The 17,744-nt window shown below is 37.7% G+C and overlaps 1 protein-coding gene across 1 annotated transcript; it reads left to right on the top strand.

Annotated features, from left to right (window-relative positions):
* The first annotated feature begins 1,408 nt into the window (after window positions 1–1,408).
* Window positions 1,409–17,693, top strand: tm9sf3 (transmembrane 9 superfamily member 3). The gene is made up of 15 exons (XM_007258688.4): window positions 1,409–1,623; window positions 8,409–8,604; window positions 8,852–8,974; window positions 9,976–10,136; window positions 10,317–10,394; window positions 10,523–10,654; window positions 11,242–11,408; window positions 11,897–11,991; window positions 13,007–13,137; window positions 13,886–14,025; window positions 14,369–14,437; window positions 14,535–14,681; window positions 14,886–14,969; window positions 15,626–15,702; window positions 15,895–17,693. The coding sequence occupies exons 1-15, from the start codon at window positions 1,528–1,530 to the stop codon at window positions 15,960–15,962; spliced, it is 1,764 nt and encodes a 587-aa protein (XP_007258750.1). The 5' UTR covers window positions 1,409–1,527; the 3' UTR covers window positions 15,963–17,693.
* The last annotated feature ends 51 nt before the right edge of the window (window positions 17,694–17,744 follow it).

Raw genomic sequence — 17,744 nt, 5'->3', positions numbered from 1 at the left:
CCGAGAAACAGTCCAACCGTACAACAAATCCAATAAGGGCAAAACAAAAGACATAAACCGATAATCCGAAAACAGGGTCGTAACAAGAAAGCAAAAACAGAACATAGGAAACCGCTTAGTATGCAACATGAGTCGACAATACCTCGCGGTGTTAGTTTACAAACGGATGCCTTAAATACAGGAGCTAGACAAGAATGAACCGGAAGTAATTCAGAATACAGGTGAATCAGAGCGTCGGAGCGTAACGCGATTGGGTGAAGGTGAAAGGTTATTATTGATGTCATAACCAGCGGAATTCTGAGAAATGGAGTCCGGTACTGTGGAAGGAGAACAAGGCTGCGTGACAGCAGCAGTTTGGGTTGCAGAGTAGTGTGGATAGAATACTACTATTAAAATATAGAAAGTGCTTTTGCATTGTTGCAACCAGCCAACAACTTTACATGCAACAATAGTTTTGAGTTGAGTTTGGCAGGAAGTATGTCAGAAATTGTATGGTAAGTAAGGACAACATATCAAATTTCAGTCATCACTAATATGGGTGATAAAGAAACTATAAGTAAGCTTATCAACAAACAAAACTGTTTCCAAACAACGAGCTGCTGAATGTTGTGTCGCATCTCAGAGGGGAACCTAATGTTACTTTTGTTCTCAGAATTCCAAAGCAATTATACCTTTTCACATTTCTGAAACAATTCATTATTTTAGATTTTATATACAGCTGGTCTTATTCATTTACAAAAAAGTGGCCCAATTTAATTGACTCACATATTTACAATGGCAATGGGATTGGAGAGCACACATTTTACTTCAGGAAGATGTACTGACACATTTGGGAAAAAGTGCAAGTATACTGTCAAAATGATAAAAAATAAAAAAATAAGTTAGTAAATATTTAAATGTATAATATTTTCAAGTAATAGTGATGATAGTAATCGTGAGTAACAGTGATTATAGTAACAGTAGTAATAGTGGTAATAGTGATAGTAACTGTGATAGCGATAATAGTTGTGATAGTAATAGTGATAGCAATAGTGATGACCGTAATAGTGATAGTAACAGTGATGATAGTAGTAGTGTTAGTAACAGTGGTGATAGTAATAGTAATAACAGTAACAGTGATAGTGATGATAGTAACAGTGGTAATAGTGGTGATAGTAATAGTGATACTAGTAACAGTTGTTATAGTGGTGATAGTAATAGTGATAATAGTAACAGTAGTAGCTGCTCCTCTTCCGCTCCTGCTGCACGCACTTGGATGACGTGGCCGAAGGTGATGGAGCGCTGAGCCGGCGGTGTTCCGAAGCTCAACGCCCGATCCGCGCTCCGCTCCGCGATTGGTCGAACAAGCCCGTGTTGGAGCCGTCCACCAATCAGCGAAGAGTGCGGTGCCTCAACGCGAAACGATTGGCGACATATTCGCAAGAGAGCATCCCAAGCCAACCACTGTCATAGAACCAGGAAGGAGGAAGGTGGGATAGCCCCAAAAAGACAGAATATCCCCCCGAAAAACAGACTTTCCCCCCTAAAATGACGGGCTCGTCCAGGTGGAAGGTCGCGGCGGTGCTCTTTATTCCTCTCCTAAGCCTGTTGTTGCCGGTGCGGGCGGATGAGCATGAACACACGGTAAGGAGAGCGGAGCGCTTCGGGGGCCGAAGAGCCCTTGTGTCTGTCTGATTTAGCTAGGCTAGCTAACCGGACTGGGGAGGAGATGGAGGAGAGTAGCAGCTTAAAAATACCACCAGAACTATTGCGCAGTTAACAGGGGATTCGGGTAGCTCTCCTGGAACGTGTAGCTACCGGTGTCATATTAGCTAGCGCGGTGGTTAAGCGGCTAAAGCGAGCAGCAGCGACGTGGTCCAGAGAAACCAGCCTAGGTAGGCTAGCTAGGCTAGCTAGCTGGAGCTAGCTGTTAGCTGGCTAGCTAACAAACGTCTCTGAACGCAGCCGGTCCTGTAAAACGACGAGCCCTGAGCTAGAGCCTGCAGTGAAGTGTGGTTAAAACACTTAGCTAAGTTATCTCCTCAGCGTTAAATGTAAAATGTACGAGCATTGTATTTAATTAGCTAAATGGCTAAATAAAAGTAGGCAAATATGAGTTAGCATGCTAGCTAACGTTAGTTAACATGTCCGCCTGAGTAGACAGACGTATCCGGTTCGGCCTGCCACGGCATTCAGGATAGGAAGACATGTAGCTAACGCTAGCTTAGTAAGTTTAGTTATCCTTAACTAACAAACGCTAATTCGCTTTCTTAACTAAGTTCTTGAAAGAACCTAATTAATACTGGGACTGAGATTAGCCTTAGTTTAGTTAATATATAATATATATATAAAAACCCGTGTTGACAACGAATCTAAACTCTGCGTAAAATGTAGTTAGCTTATGTATTATTCTACCAAAATAAATATTAGAACACTGGCTTTATGCACTTTATTAAATATATTTTCATTGACTAGCTAAAAGACGTGTTACCCCTGGTATTTGCCATTTATAGGAATATGTTTGAGTAAAATAAGTATTGTCGTTTCATTCTACAAACTACGGATTTTTTTGTCATTTAGAGCATTTATCTGCAGAAAATGAGAAATGGCTGAAATAAAAAAGCAGAGCTTTCAGACCTCAGATAATGCAAAGAAAACAAGTGCATATTCATAGTTTTAATATCAATATCAGAAATCTATATTTGGTGGAATAACCCTGGTTATTGATCACAGTTTTCATGCAACTTGGCTTGTTCTCTTTCACCAGTCTTACACACTGCTTTTAGATAACTTTATGCCACTCCTGGTGCAAGAATTCAAACAGTTCAGCTTGATTTGATCTTTTGTGATCATCCATCTTATTCTTGATTATATTCCAGAGGTTTTCAATTAGGTAAAATCAAAGAAACTAACTTCTAAGTGGTCTTTTTTCCCGAAGCTGTATATCATGTTTTCAAGATCAAAACAAAAAGATACTTCTGAGACAAAACTATGTGTTCCAGACCTTACACAGACCTTTTACATTTACTGCCATATCCTGTATATTAGAGTAGCGTAATGCTAGTAGTTATAATTAAAAGACAATTCATATTACTCCAATTACCCTGCTACAAAAATCTGTTTAAGACCATCTGGTCTTGAAAAACAAACATAATGTTTTTTTATGGAACACCACCTAGTCTTGAGCTGGTCTTTGCACAAATGATTCTTCAAGTAAAGTTTTTTTATTTCCATTTCAATTATAAAAACAAGGGACACAAAGTTTGTTGACAGGCAGATGTAAGTACCTGCAAAAGCATCTATGTTTGATGCACCTCCGAATCGGCACAGATAAAAAAGCTCTAATAAAAGGTAACACAGTGCCTGTGTGCACTATGTTGAATTTGTTTTTGTTTTTTTTAGCTAAACAATGTCAGCCCTGGCCTCCTTCCTTCTCATATTACTGCAATAACTTTCCTCCTTGAATCCTTGAACTGATATCTATATACCCAAAAGAGCCCAGCCACATTTCTAAATTCTGATGCCAATTTCAAAATTGAATTCAGTGAGCAGCTCATTCAGGTTAAAATCATGATGTAACATAAATTCTATGATTAGGATAAATGCTAATACAAAAACAAACTGTTATTATTATTTTAGATTTTTTTGTAGATGAGGTCAAAACTAGTTATATAGAAAAAAATATTAATTCAATCTTTTGAATGGTTAAATGGTTGGAACAGACCTGTTGAAGCAAATTAAACCAGCTCCTTGTAAATATGTATTATCTCGAGCACTAGCCCAGCACTCCCAGCATACATTAGCCTTTGTTATTGGTTATTTAATTTCAAAGACAGTTTGTGTAGCTATCAGAATTTATGTGCATCATTAAGTCAAGCTAATTGAGTGTGGGCATGTGTCGGAGGTTTATTGGTCATGTTTGCTTTCACTGATCTGGACATCTCAGTTCAGTGAAAGCCCAGAGTTTCCAACACTGAGTGTATTGTAGCTAATCTATTAGAGAGAGTTTACGGTTACAGCCACACAACTGGCAGATTGTGGTCTAGGGACTGAAAGGGTGGTAGCTAATAATGCACTAGTGTCTGTGTGTGGTGAGGACACTGTCTGTGGCCTTAGGAAGTATTTTAAATGATCAATACGTACTAGCTAGCTACATTTTCTGTACCAACTCATACAATGATCAGATGTAAAAATAAAAAGATATTAAGGAAACATGCTAAGTTCTCTTGACAGAGATTCTTTTACCAGTACAATGATCTTTGATCTGTCTGTTACTGGTTTAAAATATGTTTGTGTGTTAGCCTTTAATTACACCCACTGCCTATTTCCAGTCTTATTTCCTCACACAGGTTGCCAGGTAGGGAACACAATATCGGGCAAACACTGCAGACTGTATTCATTGAATCGCGCAAGTGATCTAGTTTAGCAGAAACATTTGATGCAAGCTACCCAACTTAAAAAGCTTCACCACCTTTCTAGGAATTAGCATTTTAAGTTGTTTTAATATTCAAGTGCTTACACACATACCTGTTTGGGATTACAGACTTTATAAACAGATTTATAGATCTCTCTAGATTTATATTCATCTTGCTCTCGTTTGTGTAGGTTCAGTATCCTTAACTTGGAAACCTGCATGAACTTTGTGCCTGGGAATGTGGTGGCAGGGCACACAACATTCTTCACTGTGTTGAACGTAAACTGCAGTAGAGATTTTACACGCTTGCCCTGATTTAGTTTAGTTTAGATTTAGTTATTGCCAGTCATTTAGTCAGTCCACCAGATGTGTTTATTTGCTGTGATGAGTTTTTGGCTATATTGACTTGTGTTTCTATTAGCTACTATCCAGGCTGTCTTGTGTCTCCTTTATGGAGAGTGCTTTATTACTCTCTTTCTGTCGCACATCAAATAATACAGTGACCTCTGCTGATAAGGAGCCTCATACAATAAGTACCTCCAACAGTTTTCTGTGCAGGTCCTTCCAGTTTATACATACATAGTCTGTATTCCTGTGTTGCAGGTTTATCATTTTCAGTTGTTGGTTAATCTATAGCCAGCTTGCAGAGACTTAGTTTTTTGTGTGTAATAAAGAAGATATCCTCTAGGTTACACATGCCACAAATGCTTGATATAGACATAATTTGTTCCTTGAGGCCTTGTGCATTCAGTGTAGCTTACACGACTGAGACCCAATTGTGGCACAGCTTTGCAGTCTAACTCAAAGGCCTGCATTGTTGACATCTCGACCAGGTACATCCACCTGTGACTCAGCTGCACAAAGTGACTATGGTCACCTTTCTTTGTTCAGTGTTTAATGGTAATTTATGCAAATGTATGTTAATTCACTGGTTAAGGCTTGACTCTAAGCTCTAACTCTGGGTCTGGGTCATAACTGTTAATGCACTGGGTTATAACAGTGGTTCCACACTTGCACTTTGATTAGCTCACTTTACTACTGTAGGCAACCAATTAGGAAGATATGTTCTCGAGTTGTTCAGTTTTGAGACAGCCTTGCTTAATTGTAGGATTTGCGTCTGCCTTTTGGAAGTGTTCTGTTCTACTGATGAGAGGATGGATGTGTTATACTAAAGCATTTCAAGAATTGAAAAGCTTTAAAATAATAAACTACCCCACCAAACACTATCTCTTTTTTCACATGATGATAAAATGTTAATTGTTTAATATATGCTGTATGGGTTCAACTTAGATTTTTATTTATGGCTTAGTGAATAAAAACTATTAGCTCAGGGGTTGACGTGACCCATTTGCTGGTCTCCATGACCACAGCATTTTAGATTTAGACCAATAAATATGCAGAGCCTTTTGGGATTTTCTTTGCATTCCTTTTCTCCTGTAATAAACCTGTTTAACTGGGCAGAGAACTAGTTACACCAATCGACTCTCTTTAGCTGGACCATCTGGCTTGTATACATGCTGTTCTACTGGCCCAAGTATGTAAATATTGCTCTATAAAATGAAGACTGAAATAAAATGAGATTAAAGTTAAATAAGCTCCATGTAACCCCATGAGGCTACTCCTGCGTCAGCTAAACAACATATTGTTCTTATTAATGTAATGATTTGTACTAAAACTTGACATCTATATTTGAGGTAAACATGCTTCAGTTATCAGGGTATAATATGTATTCGTTTGGGTGTCTGTCTAGTGTAGATGTCTACGTATAAAATGATATTGTAAAGAATTTGCAGGGTAATAAATGTTTATTATCTCACCTTTGAAAGGTGTCAGCACTTCCTGAACTGTCTCACTTTCCTTGAAGATTGGTTCATTTGAATCCCACAGCTGGGTGATAATGATGCAAAACACTGGTCCTTCAGTCGAGGGGTTTTCAGGGTTGTAGAAAAGGGGGAAATGCTTACCATTTATTTATGTCCAACATGTCATGGATTTACACTAGCTATTCTGAAAACTATTTTTTTTCTGATAGCTTTTAGGTAGTTTTAGACATGGACAACAAGACAGCTTTTACTGTTTAACATGTCTGGTCGCACTAATCTGAACAGTTCCTCATAGATGATTTGGCTAACAATACATCATCTCACTTGACAGTTATTCAGTCAGTTGTCATATTTTGTCATTTACTGTGCTGTACAAGATAAACGACAAAGCACTGTTTCATCTCTATTGTTTTGCACCCAGTCACTCTTCTATGAGAAGAATCACATTCACATCACATCACATTCTCTGAACAGTAAATGTGAGTGTCTTCTCTTGTGTATTAGTCAAATCTGTGCTGGTAATAATCACAGTTACATGTCCCTCCTATAAGTAATGCGAAGATGGCTGTTCAGGTTTGGCCACTTTCACAGATATCAAGTGAATGGTTGGTCTTGTTTAGTTCCAGCAGCTGTGTAAGATTACAGGACAAAAGTTGCTGTAGGATATAAGTTTTGAAGGGCTGCAGCATGTGTGGTTAAGCATGTTATGGATTTTTGCATTTTTTGTGTTAAGCTATTAAAGGCAGCAGTCCAGATAAATTGAAAGCATTATTGATTGTGGCTCATGTGGTTACCACAGTTTAACAGTTGTTACTCTCTTAAACTTTCAAAGCCTTACAAAATTCAGGCTGTTTACACCTGGCATTTATGTTTTATGTCCCGCTAGTGTTTTTATTTATATAGGCATTATCTGATTTTACTGTCCTGCCTGTAGGCAATGTAAATCATCAAGCACATACATTGTATCTGTTTTTACTTTGTGTAATTGAGGTGTTATTATCAAGATGGAATTCTCATTAAGAAATCTGTTCATGAACATGATTGTGCCACAGCCTTGTTTTTAATGTAGCTAAATAAGAGTGTGCTCAAAGTTTCTCATTCTCATTCAACAATGTCGGGGCTGCCAGAATGAGTGATGCAGTGCAGGCAGCATGGAGTAGAGGGCCTATCATTTTGCCATGCTCCAAAATGAATCATCTTAAACCCTTTTCCCTTAACCCAAGTCAAATATGTGTCCACAGCTCCCATCGTAGCTGGTAGGCTTGTGAATCTAATTTGATTGCTTTAGTACAGATTTATTCAGTTCATAATGAACTTCATAGTTTAGGTGACAAGTAAAACTGGATGTACCGAAGCAGGGAATACAAGCCTGCTATAGAGTTTGTCATTGTATTGTTGCACTGTGAGAAAGTACACGTCATTCTGTGCCCATGGGTGTGGGACATTTTGCTCATGTGTATTAAACCTTTGACATTCTTTTAGACTTGTTTAGAAAAGGGGTGGGGTTCCAAAGATACTGCTTTTTCAGACATGCTGTACATTGATACCTGAGGGAAAGTGTTTAATGCACTTTTTCTGAATTTGAAAAAATCAAACCTGGTTAATGTTTGTTGTAGGGCTGAGTAAAATGACAAGAAACTTATATTCGGTGTGTTTCAGAGAAACCATGATATATGATATAAAATAACATGATGAAACACTAATACAGTATGTTGTTAAATTATTAGTATTGATTTGTAACTGCACGAAATTTTGTTGTATGAGGTGATAAAAGTCGTTACTATGTTTCTGCTAAGTGTCATCCCTCCAGAAACCCAACAATTTTCTCACAAACCAGACAAAGTACAAAGAAAATAGTAAATAAATCACACTCAGATTGCAATATGGCCATCTTTATATCTTGTATAAAAATTATTTGGATGTATTGATATTTACTATATACTGGCCTGTCCTACTGACTTTACATACTTTTGAGGACAATTTTATCTAGCCTTCAGATAGGTGCAATTGTCAGACAGTGAGAAGGAACCAAAACACATGCATATGAATGGGGTAGTGCACAGTGTCCAGGCAAGTAAGAAAATGGGATGCGGATGTAATTGACAGTTTGCCAGCTCTGTCATCTAGCATGCCAGTTTTGTCCATGTGAATGCTGCTGATAGCTAATATTTTATTACTTTTTTTGTATGTAGTACACCGACAAAGAGGAGGTGGTTCTATGGATGAACACAGTGGGGCCCTATCACAACAGACAGGAGACCTATAAATACTTCTCTCTGCCCTTCTGTGCGGGGAATAAGAAGACCATCAGCCACTACCATGAGACACTGGGAGAGGCTCTTCAAGGAGTGGAACTTGAGTTCAGCGGCTTAGACATCAAGTTCAAAGGTAATTGTAATTTTGCTAATGAACTGTATGTACTGTAAAAAAACATTTTTATATCCTGTATCTGTTTTATAAGAAATTCTAATGAAAGTCTTAGGCTTAGCTTCAGTTAATATGCATGATGTACATCGATTAGGAGTTTTAGACCTTGTACAAGTCCTGCAAGTAGGTGTAGTTATATATTCAAATTGGTTTCCAAATCTATTATTTAAGACTTGGTTTTGGAATTGCCATTTCTCTTTTTCTACAGATGAAGTCATGCAGACGACATACTGTGAAATTGATCTGGACAAACCTAAAAAGGATGCCTTTGTCTACGCCATCAAGAACCACTACTGGTACCAAATGTACATTGATGATCTACCTATTTGGGGTGAGTAGTTTAGAAATTGATCCAAGGTCGACTCTAGTGTTTGAAATCCTGTGCCACAAATCAGTGGAAAAAAAAGAAGTGCCTGTACTTGCCTTATTAACATGATGGCCTCTGTGATTTACATTTGGCCCCTGTCAGAGCTGTGGTAATGACCTGTCCCAATAAACCTGTAAATAAACTTCCTCAGTGGACCCTGCAGGTTCTAATTAACTGTGTTATGAATGTGTGAAGACCCAAGCCCATTTTCTTCCCCTGTTCTTCCTTGTTAATCCCACCCACTCATCTTAAACTACATGAGACTGACAAGATCCTGCATCTAGCAACTAAGCTGCTGTGGCCCTTTTGTAATCAGATCAGCAACATTTAAAAGTGCCACGAGACACTGAATCTTCTCTTCACTCATATAATACTCATCCACTAGGTTGCAAGCTTTTCACAGGAGTCCGGTACCTCCCTGTCAGTATTTCCTTGAATTAGGCCCACAACATCTCCCAGAAGGTTCAGCCGTGAATCTGGTGACATAGGATATCAATGGTTTTACCTGCAACCATAATACCATCATCCCCAGATACAATAGAGATTCTGATATTAAACTACCCCAAAAATGTGTAAAAAAGAATTAGCGAAAAGAACAAATGCGCTTAATCCCACTAAATTCTCAACAGTTGACTTCATTTTCATGTACTGGCAGATTGTTGGATGTCCCTGGTCTGCAGGAAACAGTTCCCCTATGACAAAGAGTAAAATGTTGAAGTCCCAGTACTGTGTACCGGTGGGTACCAGCCCACTTCAGGCTCTTCTGTTCACTGTTAGCTGCCCCAGTGTAGTTTTGGAGTTTGTATGTGTTTTTTGTGGTAGCTGGAGTAAGTAGTTATTCTATGTGTGTGCCACAAATATACTTTGTTGACATTGCTTTTGTAATTTTAAAATTAATTTGGTAACCATCCAACTAACATAGTTGGATCTAATGGATTTAATGGATCTTATGATTTATGTCTCAGGCATCGTTGGGGAAGCAGATGAGAATGGGGAGGACCATTACCTCTGGACTTACAAAAAGCTAGAGATAGGCTTCAATGGCAACAGAATTGTGGATGTTAATTTGACCAGTGAGGGGAAAGTCAAGCTTGTGCCAAATACCAGGATCGCGATGTCTTACTCTGTGAGTATATTTCATATTAAATACTTTTTATATTGTCAGTGCTGTGTGTGTCTGGCTGCATGAAACATTGCAGTACATCCTTTTGTCACCATAATATTGGTGTCATACAGCAGCTACAGCAGTTTGAGCTCATTTTGGAGGATACTGAAACAGACCTTGCCTCTTCCTCTATCGTTACAGGTAAAATGGAAAAAATCTGATGTGAAATTTGAAGACCGGTTTGATAAATACCTCGATCCATCATTCTTTCAGCACAGAGTGAGTACTGTAACATTTAATGTGAAATATTGAATTATTGAAATTAAGGTGTTTATAAGAAGGCAAATGGCAAAGGTTGTGATTTCTTCAGAAAATAATTTCATTACATTTCTTTCTTCATTTGATAGATTCACTGGTTCTCCATATTTAACTCCTTCATGATGGTGATTTTCCTGGTGGGTCTGGTGTCTATGATTCTGATGAGGACGCTGAGGAAAGACTATGCTAGATACAGCAAAGAGGAGGAAATGGATGATATGGTGGGTAATGACTCAAGTGTTCTGAATTGATTACAGAAGGACCTGCCAAATGAGGTGATGATTTAGCTTGGCTGAACAAAAGTAATGCTGGATGCAATTAACTTGATGGTATTTGACTTGTAGTGATTTAATATTCCTAAATAAATTGGTTAAATCAATTAAATTAAATTACCAGACACCCTTTTTGGCAAAGGTGCATGGTCACTTTGTGAATTTACAAGTATCAGGTAGGTGTAGTAAAATGTTGAGTGCTTTATGGTGCCTAATTCATGTTCCTACTTTTGTATCTATTTATTCAACTAGTGCAGAACCTGCTGACATAACATTCAATGAAATGGCTTGAGTTGGAAAATTTGGCTAAAATACATTTCTGCTGTACCCATAATTGTCTCTCAGTTGCCACATACAATACTCTGTCTTTCTCTCTCTCTCTCTCTCTCTCTCTCTCTCTCTCTCTCTCTCTCTCTCTCTCTCTCTCTCTCTCTCTCTCTCTCTCTCTCTCTCTCTCTCTCTCTCTCTCTCTCTCTCTCTCTCTCTCTCTCTCTCTCTCTCTCTCTCTCTCTCTCTCTCTCTGTTTCTCAACACAGGATAGAGATCTTGGGGATGAGTACGGGTGGAAACAGGTTCATGGTGATGTTTTCCGGCCATCCAGCCACCCCTTGATCTTCTCCTCCCTGATTGGCTCTGGCTGCCAAATCTTCTCTGTATCTCTCATTGTTATCATTGTGGCTATGCTTGAAGATTTGTACACAGAGTAAGTTTCCAAAACCTGGATTGTGTTGATTAAAAGTTTTTAATTAATGTACTAAAATGTAGAAGGAGGATTGGTTCCCCCTTGTATATTAAGCTTAGTACATGTGATAGTACTACAAGGTCTATGTGAGCCTTGGTTTCTCCCAGGGTTTCTTTCTCCTCCAGTTTTAAAGGATTTTCTCCTTGCTTCTGTTGCTCACTGGGGGCTCTGTATTATATGTTTGATGTTTTGTCTGTTTCTCTGTGCTGCTATCACATTTCTGTAAAGCTGCTTTGTGACATTAGTTGTAAGAAACGCTATACAAATACATTTGATTTGATAATTGACTATAGCTGGAATAGCCAGTTTGTTTGGATGCTTTTAGTTGCAGGTTGAGATGTAGGTCTCAGGAATTGAGAAAAAGAAATCCTGAAAGGTATAATATGCCTTTTATTAACAGGATTCTGTGGATGTATTGACTTTTTTTTTTTTTTAATCCTTTCTTGTAGGAGAGGGTCCATGCTGAGCACGGCCATATTTGTGTATGCTGCCACTTCCCCTGTCAATGGTTACTTTGGGGGAAGCCTGTATGCAAAACAAGGGGGTAAGGCTATCGAGTCATTTTCTTTATTTCAACACAATTTTCACCCCAAATTTAGTCCCCATGTATGCCAATTAAGCATAACATTATAACCATTATATCCTTTTTTTCCCACCATTTGTTAATTTTTTTTTATCTTCACAAATAATAGCACTTTATTGTTTTAAAATTACAGATTGTAGTTCTTTTGTTTCTCTGTGTATGTTTATAACACACTAGCACCATGTCTGTGTCACTGCAATGCTGAGAATTACCTACCGCCCTAATAATTCCTGCTCTGTGGTAGTCCTTTGGGATCCTGGCAGGGTGAAAGGAGGGTAATAAAGTATGCAGAGAAACAGATACTACAGGCTGTAATTATAGAAATACAAAGCGTTCCTCTATAAGCACTGGAACTTATAAAATGGACAATAAGTGTAAAAACAAGGAGGTGGTCATAATATTATGCTTTATGTCTGTGTATATTTAATGTTTCAGCCCCCCAATTCCCACCCATTGGTTAGGACTAGTTAGAGCTCTTGCACAATTTCAGCAGAGTTGGAAGGGCGAGTAATAGCATCTGCTTCCTCCAGGTCAAATGAAGCAAGCTAGTCACATCTATTCAAACCATCACTGATGCTATCCAATTGGACAATTTAAACCCTTGGAGGGGAGTGTTAACCACTGGTTCTGTTTCATCAGCTAATAATTGTTCTCTCTGGGACTCCTGGTGATTTCCCAAGGAATGGCAACCCTTAGATAGCTGTGCCATTTGGGAGCCCCATTACAGCTTAATAAGACGTAAGAGTCCTCAGTTGAGACATTAAACATTGTGGCTCATTATGTAACAAAAAATGTAAATCCCCTGATCATGATTTATAATGTCTCCCATACAAACAATGTACTGAAAGGTATCACAGAACAGTGACAAATATGATTTGTTTCTGTGATAATTGACCTCTGGGTTAAACACTGTTTTTAAACACTCTTATTAGAGACAGAGGCATAGATGTTGTTTTGTGTTTGTTCATTTGAGCAGGAAGAAGATGGATAAAGCAGATGTTCATTGGAGCGTTCCTGATTCCCGCTATGGTGTGCGGCACAGCCTTCTTCATTAACTTCATTGCCATCTACTACCATGCCTCCAGAGCCATTCCATTTGGCACTATGGTGAGTGCTTAACCAGTCCAGTGGGCATTAGTTACATTATTTTAGGAAATATCACATTCATACTAAGGAGTTAGTCATTAAGGTCCCACTTTATAATAAGTGTAATAACTCAAATAACACTAACGGTAGTGCAACAGCAGTTATACCTAAACGATCCATGTAATACTGGTAAAATATGCATTAATACATACATAACAGAATATTTTGTAATTTTTTCCATAATGAAATCTGTATGATTTTTATAAAATCATTTACAAACACTATTACATGTAGAAATTTAACAAGTCAAAATGATGCCAATATGTGTAATTAAATAACCTGTACAGCTTGTAATAAATCTGTAACAATGCGTACTTCACCAGTAGTAACACTTATTATTTGGATTGTTAGTCTGCAACTACACAGACACTTATAAAGTGGTACTGTTAGTTATATTAGAAAATATTTGTACATATGTCTTTTTTTTGCTCCTGCAAATAGAAATGATCTGTGATTTTAGAATTATCCTGATTATTATGTAATTATCATCATGTTGTATCTTAGTGTAATCGTTACAGTGGTCATGAACATAATAATCAAAATTTTGTCTGTGCTTTTTCAGTACTAGTGTTGTTTAAACAGCAGTAAGAGCAATAACAAGTAATTTAAATATAGTGTTAAATATAGTTAAATATATTTGAGTGTATTATTTGGATTAATGTCCGAAGCACATTTTGTTTTGTATTTAATTTTTTTGTTTATGTTCCAGGTTGCAGTGTGCTGCATCTGCTTTTTTGTTATCCTGCCTCTTAACCTGGTTGGGACTATCCTGGGTCGGAATCTCTCGGGTCAGCCCAACTTCCCCTGCAGGGTCAATGCTGTGCCCAGACCCATCCCAGAGAAGAAATGGTATGTGAGCACTAGTTTCATGCTGAGCAAATGCTGTTTAAAATGTTACGTCATTGAAGTATGCAAGACTAATGGCTATTCTTAGGGATATTTCTTTAATACATAAATATAAGAAAGATAAAAGAGAATTCATATAAAGGCTAAGGGTAGAGGAGTATAAATATTTTCAGGAGCTGAGATGATGTAATGCATTGTTATATTGTAGCATTAATTATGTAGTGTCATCATGTAAGCAGAATTCACTGTATTCACAGGATGTACTTGCCTTTGCAGCAATGAAAGTGTTTAATAATGTATCTGCACTCTGCATCTCACCGGTATATTTTTTGCCCTGTTTTATCAGGTTCATGGAACCAGCTGTCATTGTGTGTCTGGGTGGCATTTTGCCATTTGGGTCAATATTCATCGAGATGTAAGGCAGCTCTTCCCAGTCAGTTTTTCTGCACACATTAGGTGTCTAATACCAGTATTACATTTAATTAAAAATCCTCTCTGTTTTTGATTTGTAGGTACTTCATTTTCACATCATTCTGGGCCTACAAGATTTACTATGTTTATGGCTTCATGATGCTTGTGCTGGTGATCTTGTGTATTGTAACTGTGTGCGTGACCATCGTCTGCACCTACTTCCTCCTTAATGCTGAAGACTACAGATGGTGAGTATTGCTCATTCATTGAAATATTTGTTTGTGTTTTTTTTTTTTTTTGGAAATTTGATTAGTGTTGGTTAGTGATAAGTGATAAAATGGGCTGTTGATTTAAATTCATTCAAAGTCCTATGGATTTTTTTTTTATTTATTCTGAACAGTTTAAGGGATTTAAAGATTATAATTATGGAATTTCTTGTCATTCTTTTACAGGCAGTGGACAAGCTTTCTATCAGCAGCTTCCACAGCAGTTTATGTTTACATGTATTCCTTTTACTACTATTTCTTCAAAACAAAGTGAGTTTTTTTTTCTTCTATTTTTTTTAAATACTATAGTGGCTAATTATTCCAGTTTTCCACTTGCCTCCTGATTTCCCAGATGGATAGAACTCCCCAATGTGTTGCTAGTGCTGAATAAGTGTAGCCTAGTATGTGCTTCTTGTGCTGCTTTTTTAGTGTTAGCTGACCTAGGTGATGACACGGTGGCACGAGGATTGTGAGTTTGAATTCTGTGTGGTGATGCTTTGCCATCAGCAGCTGAAGCCTGTCAGAGCAGGACTACGAGTCTAGTTAATCGTGTCTACTTAAATACACACAAAATAATACACCGGTGATGGAAGGTAGACAGTTTACGCCGTCATGTTAATTTATTTACGATAAGTTGGTAGGGTAATTGGCCAAGGTAAATTATGGGGAAAAAAAAATTGGTAAAAAAAATTAAAATAAATAAATTGTTTCTTACCTCATGTAACACATATCCAAACAGACTTTGTGACCCCTGATCATGGATGCTGTGGCAGCACTGAATTGACCCAGTAATCCCCTCAGAGGGCCAGAGCTTGACAATAAAAATGGCTTTTATTTTCTCTCTTTTGTACATTTTCTTTCTAAAATGGTTGGATGATTTTAAATAGACTTCTAACATACTGATTACGTTCTTCCTTCTTCTGCAGGATGTATGGCTTGTTTCAGACATCATTCTATTTTGGGTACATGGCTGTGTTCAGCACTGCTCTGGGTATAATGTGCGGTACGTATGGCAAAATTCATTCATCAGGACCAAAAATGTTCCAAATTCATCCCATCCTTTCATTCTGCCTCCATGATCAATGTTTAGCCTGCCGTCTGAAATTAATGAGTACTCCTGTAACATAGTGGGCAGAGGGGGAAAAAATATCATCCCTCTGTTTTCTAAGTGTATTATTCTTTTATGTTCTAATAGGAGCGGTTGGGTACATGGGTACAAGTGCCTTCGTGAGGAAGATCTACACAAACGTGAAGATTGATTAGCACCTCTGCAGCACCGCTGTGATCAGCCGATGTTTTCCCAGCAGGGGCGGGCACAAGTCGTTGTTTCTTTTGCAAGAAGAGATTGTGATCTTATCTTGTACAAATCTAGTTTTCCATTTTCTCAGTGAATTCAAGGTTGGAAAATCGTGTACACAAAGGCAAAATGGAAGATGAATAAACATGAATTTTATTTTTATTATTTTTTATTATTATTATTATTATTATTATTATTAACTGCGTTTTCTTTTCCTCTGGAGCAAATGTGTAGAATTTATGCAGTTGAAAAAAATGGGAAAAATGTAAATCACAACCTTGGTCCTCTGATAATTCTGTCCCAATACCCACCGCCAGTGAACATAGACCTTTACTGATGGAATAGTCTAGCTCTCTTCAGTGAAGAGGCCAAAGCGTACTGAGAGCCTTTATTCTATTATATGAGAATATTGGAGAGTTGGGTTTGTGTCCATGCTCCAACCTGTCTGTTTTTGTATTACCGAGTTGTGTGATGCCGTTGTTGTATTGTTTGTTTCGAGTCACCAAGAGCATAACATACTTTGCTTCTTCAAAATGTCCATGTTGGATTTGTTTTTCCATCTTTTAATAAAACTTGGTGTAGGCTATCAACTTCTGGATAGCCAGGCTTACTCACATATAACAGTTTCCCCCCAGTTTACACTATTAAATTCTCTGACTGAAAATGAACACATTGGGTCAAAAATAATAAAGAAAATATTCTTTCATCGTTCCCTGACTGGTAATCATCTGGTAGAAGTGTAGCTTGAGTGGCAGATTGTTCCATCCGTTGTTTTTGAGGTGATCTTGTGTTTTCTGGTTTAGTCTTACTTTTAATGTTGGGGTTTGAATGAAGTCTGCTTGTGAAGGTAATATATGGATGGGGTAAACATGTATATAACCTTAATAATGTAACTGTAGATGTAGATCCCAAATGTATTTCGGTTGTACAGATTTAATACAGGGTGTTTTTTTTTTTAATACATTCAGTTTAAAGATCGTTTTATTTCTGAGCTTGGGGTGGGCAGCACTGTTACATCTTGCTTGTATTTGCATGAAGTTTTCACCTGACTGTACGAAGTTATGTTTTTTAATTTGCTTTTTTTTGTTGATTTTCTTTCTTCTGGACACTCATGTTGGCCTGCCCGTAATCATATGCATTTTGTAAAACAGTCGAAAATCACAATGTCAACTGCTTCATTGACTGTGCTGCTCGTAGAGGAGATAGTATCAGCAAACCTTTTTTTTAGTTTGTTTTGTAACAATTATGATTTAAAGCTTTAAATGGTTCTCCATAAGCTGGAAAGCCACCTCTCTCCTCCTAACTTTAAAAAACATTACCAGAACCAACGTTGTGAATGTTGGACACGTGCCGCGTTTTTGCAAGCATACTGAGACTGAGAATGACATTAATTGTACACTTGACTAGATTTTTTTTCTTTATTGTTTCTATCAAGACGTGCTGCAGCAGCACTCCAGCAAAACCTTGTCTTTTCTTTGTTTTTCGGGTTCGGCTGTGTAAATACAGTATGTAACTAAAGATGTCTGAGATGTGGCAAAGCCTTTTTTCTAACCCAGGAACCCTTTCAAATTCCAGCTGATTTCTGGTTCCTCATGTCATGAACCTTGTGATGTCTGAATGGACATTTTAAAATATGCTATTAAAAAAATTGTGCTGTAAAAAGAAAATAAATAAACAATGTTTATGTACAGAGGTTATATAGGCATGTTTTGAATTCTAAAAGATGGTGAATTTTTCTTTTGCCAGTA

The sequence above is a fragment of the Astyanax mexicanus genome, chromosome 7 (assembly GCF_023375975.1).
Source record: "Astyanax mexicanus isolate ESR-SI-001 chromosome 7, AstMex3_surface, whole genome shotgun sequence".
NCBI classification, from domain to species: domain Eukaryota; kingdom Metazoa; phylum Chordata; class Actinopteri; order Characiformes; family Acestrorhamphidae; genus Astyanax; species Astyanax mexicanus.
This window is presented reverse-complemented; position numbering and strand designations above follow the sequence as displayed.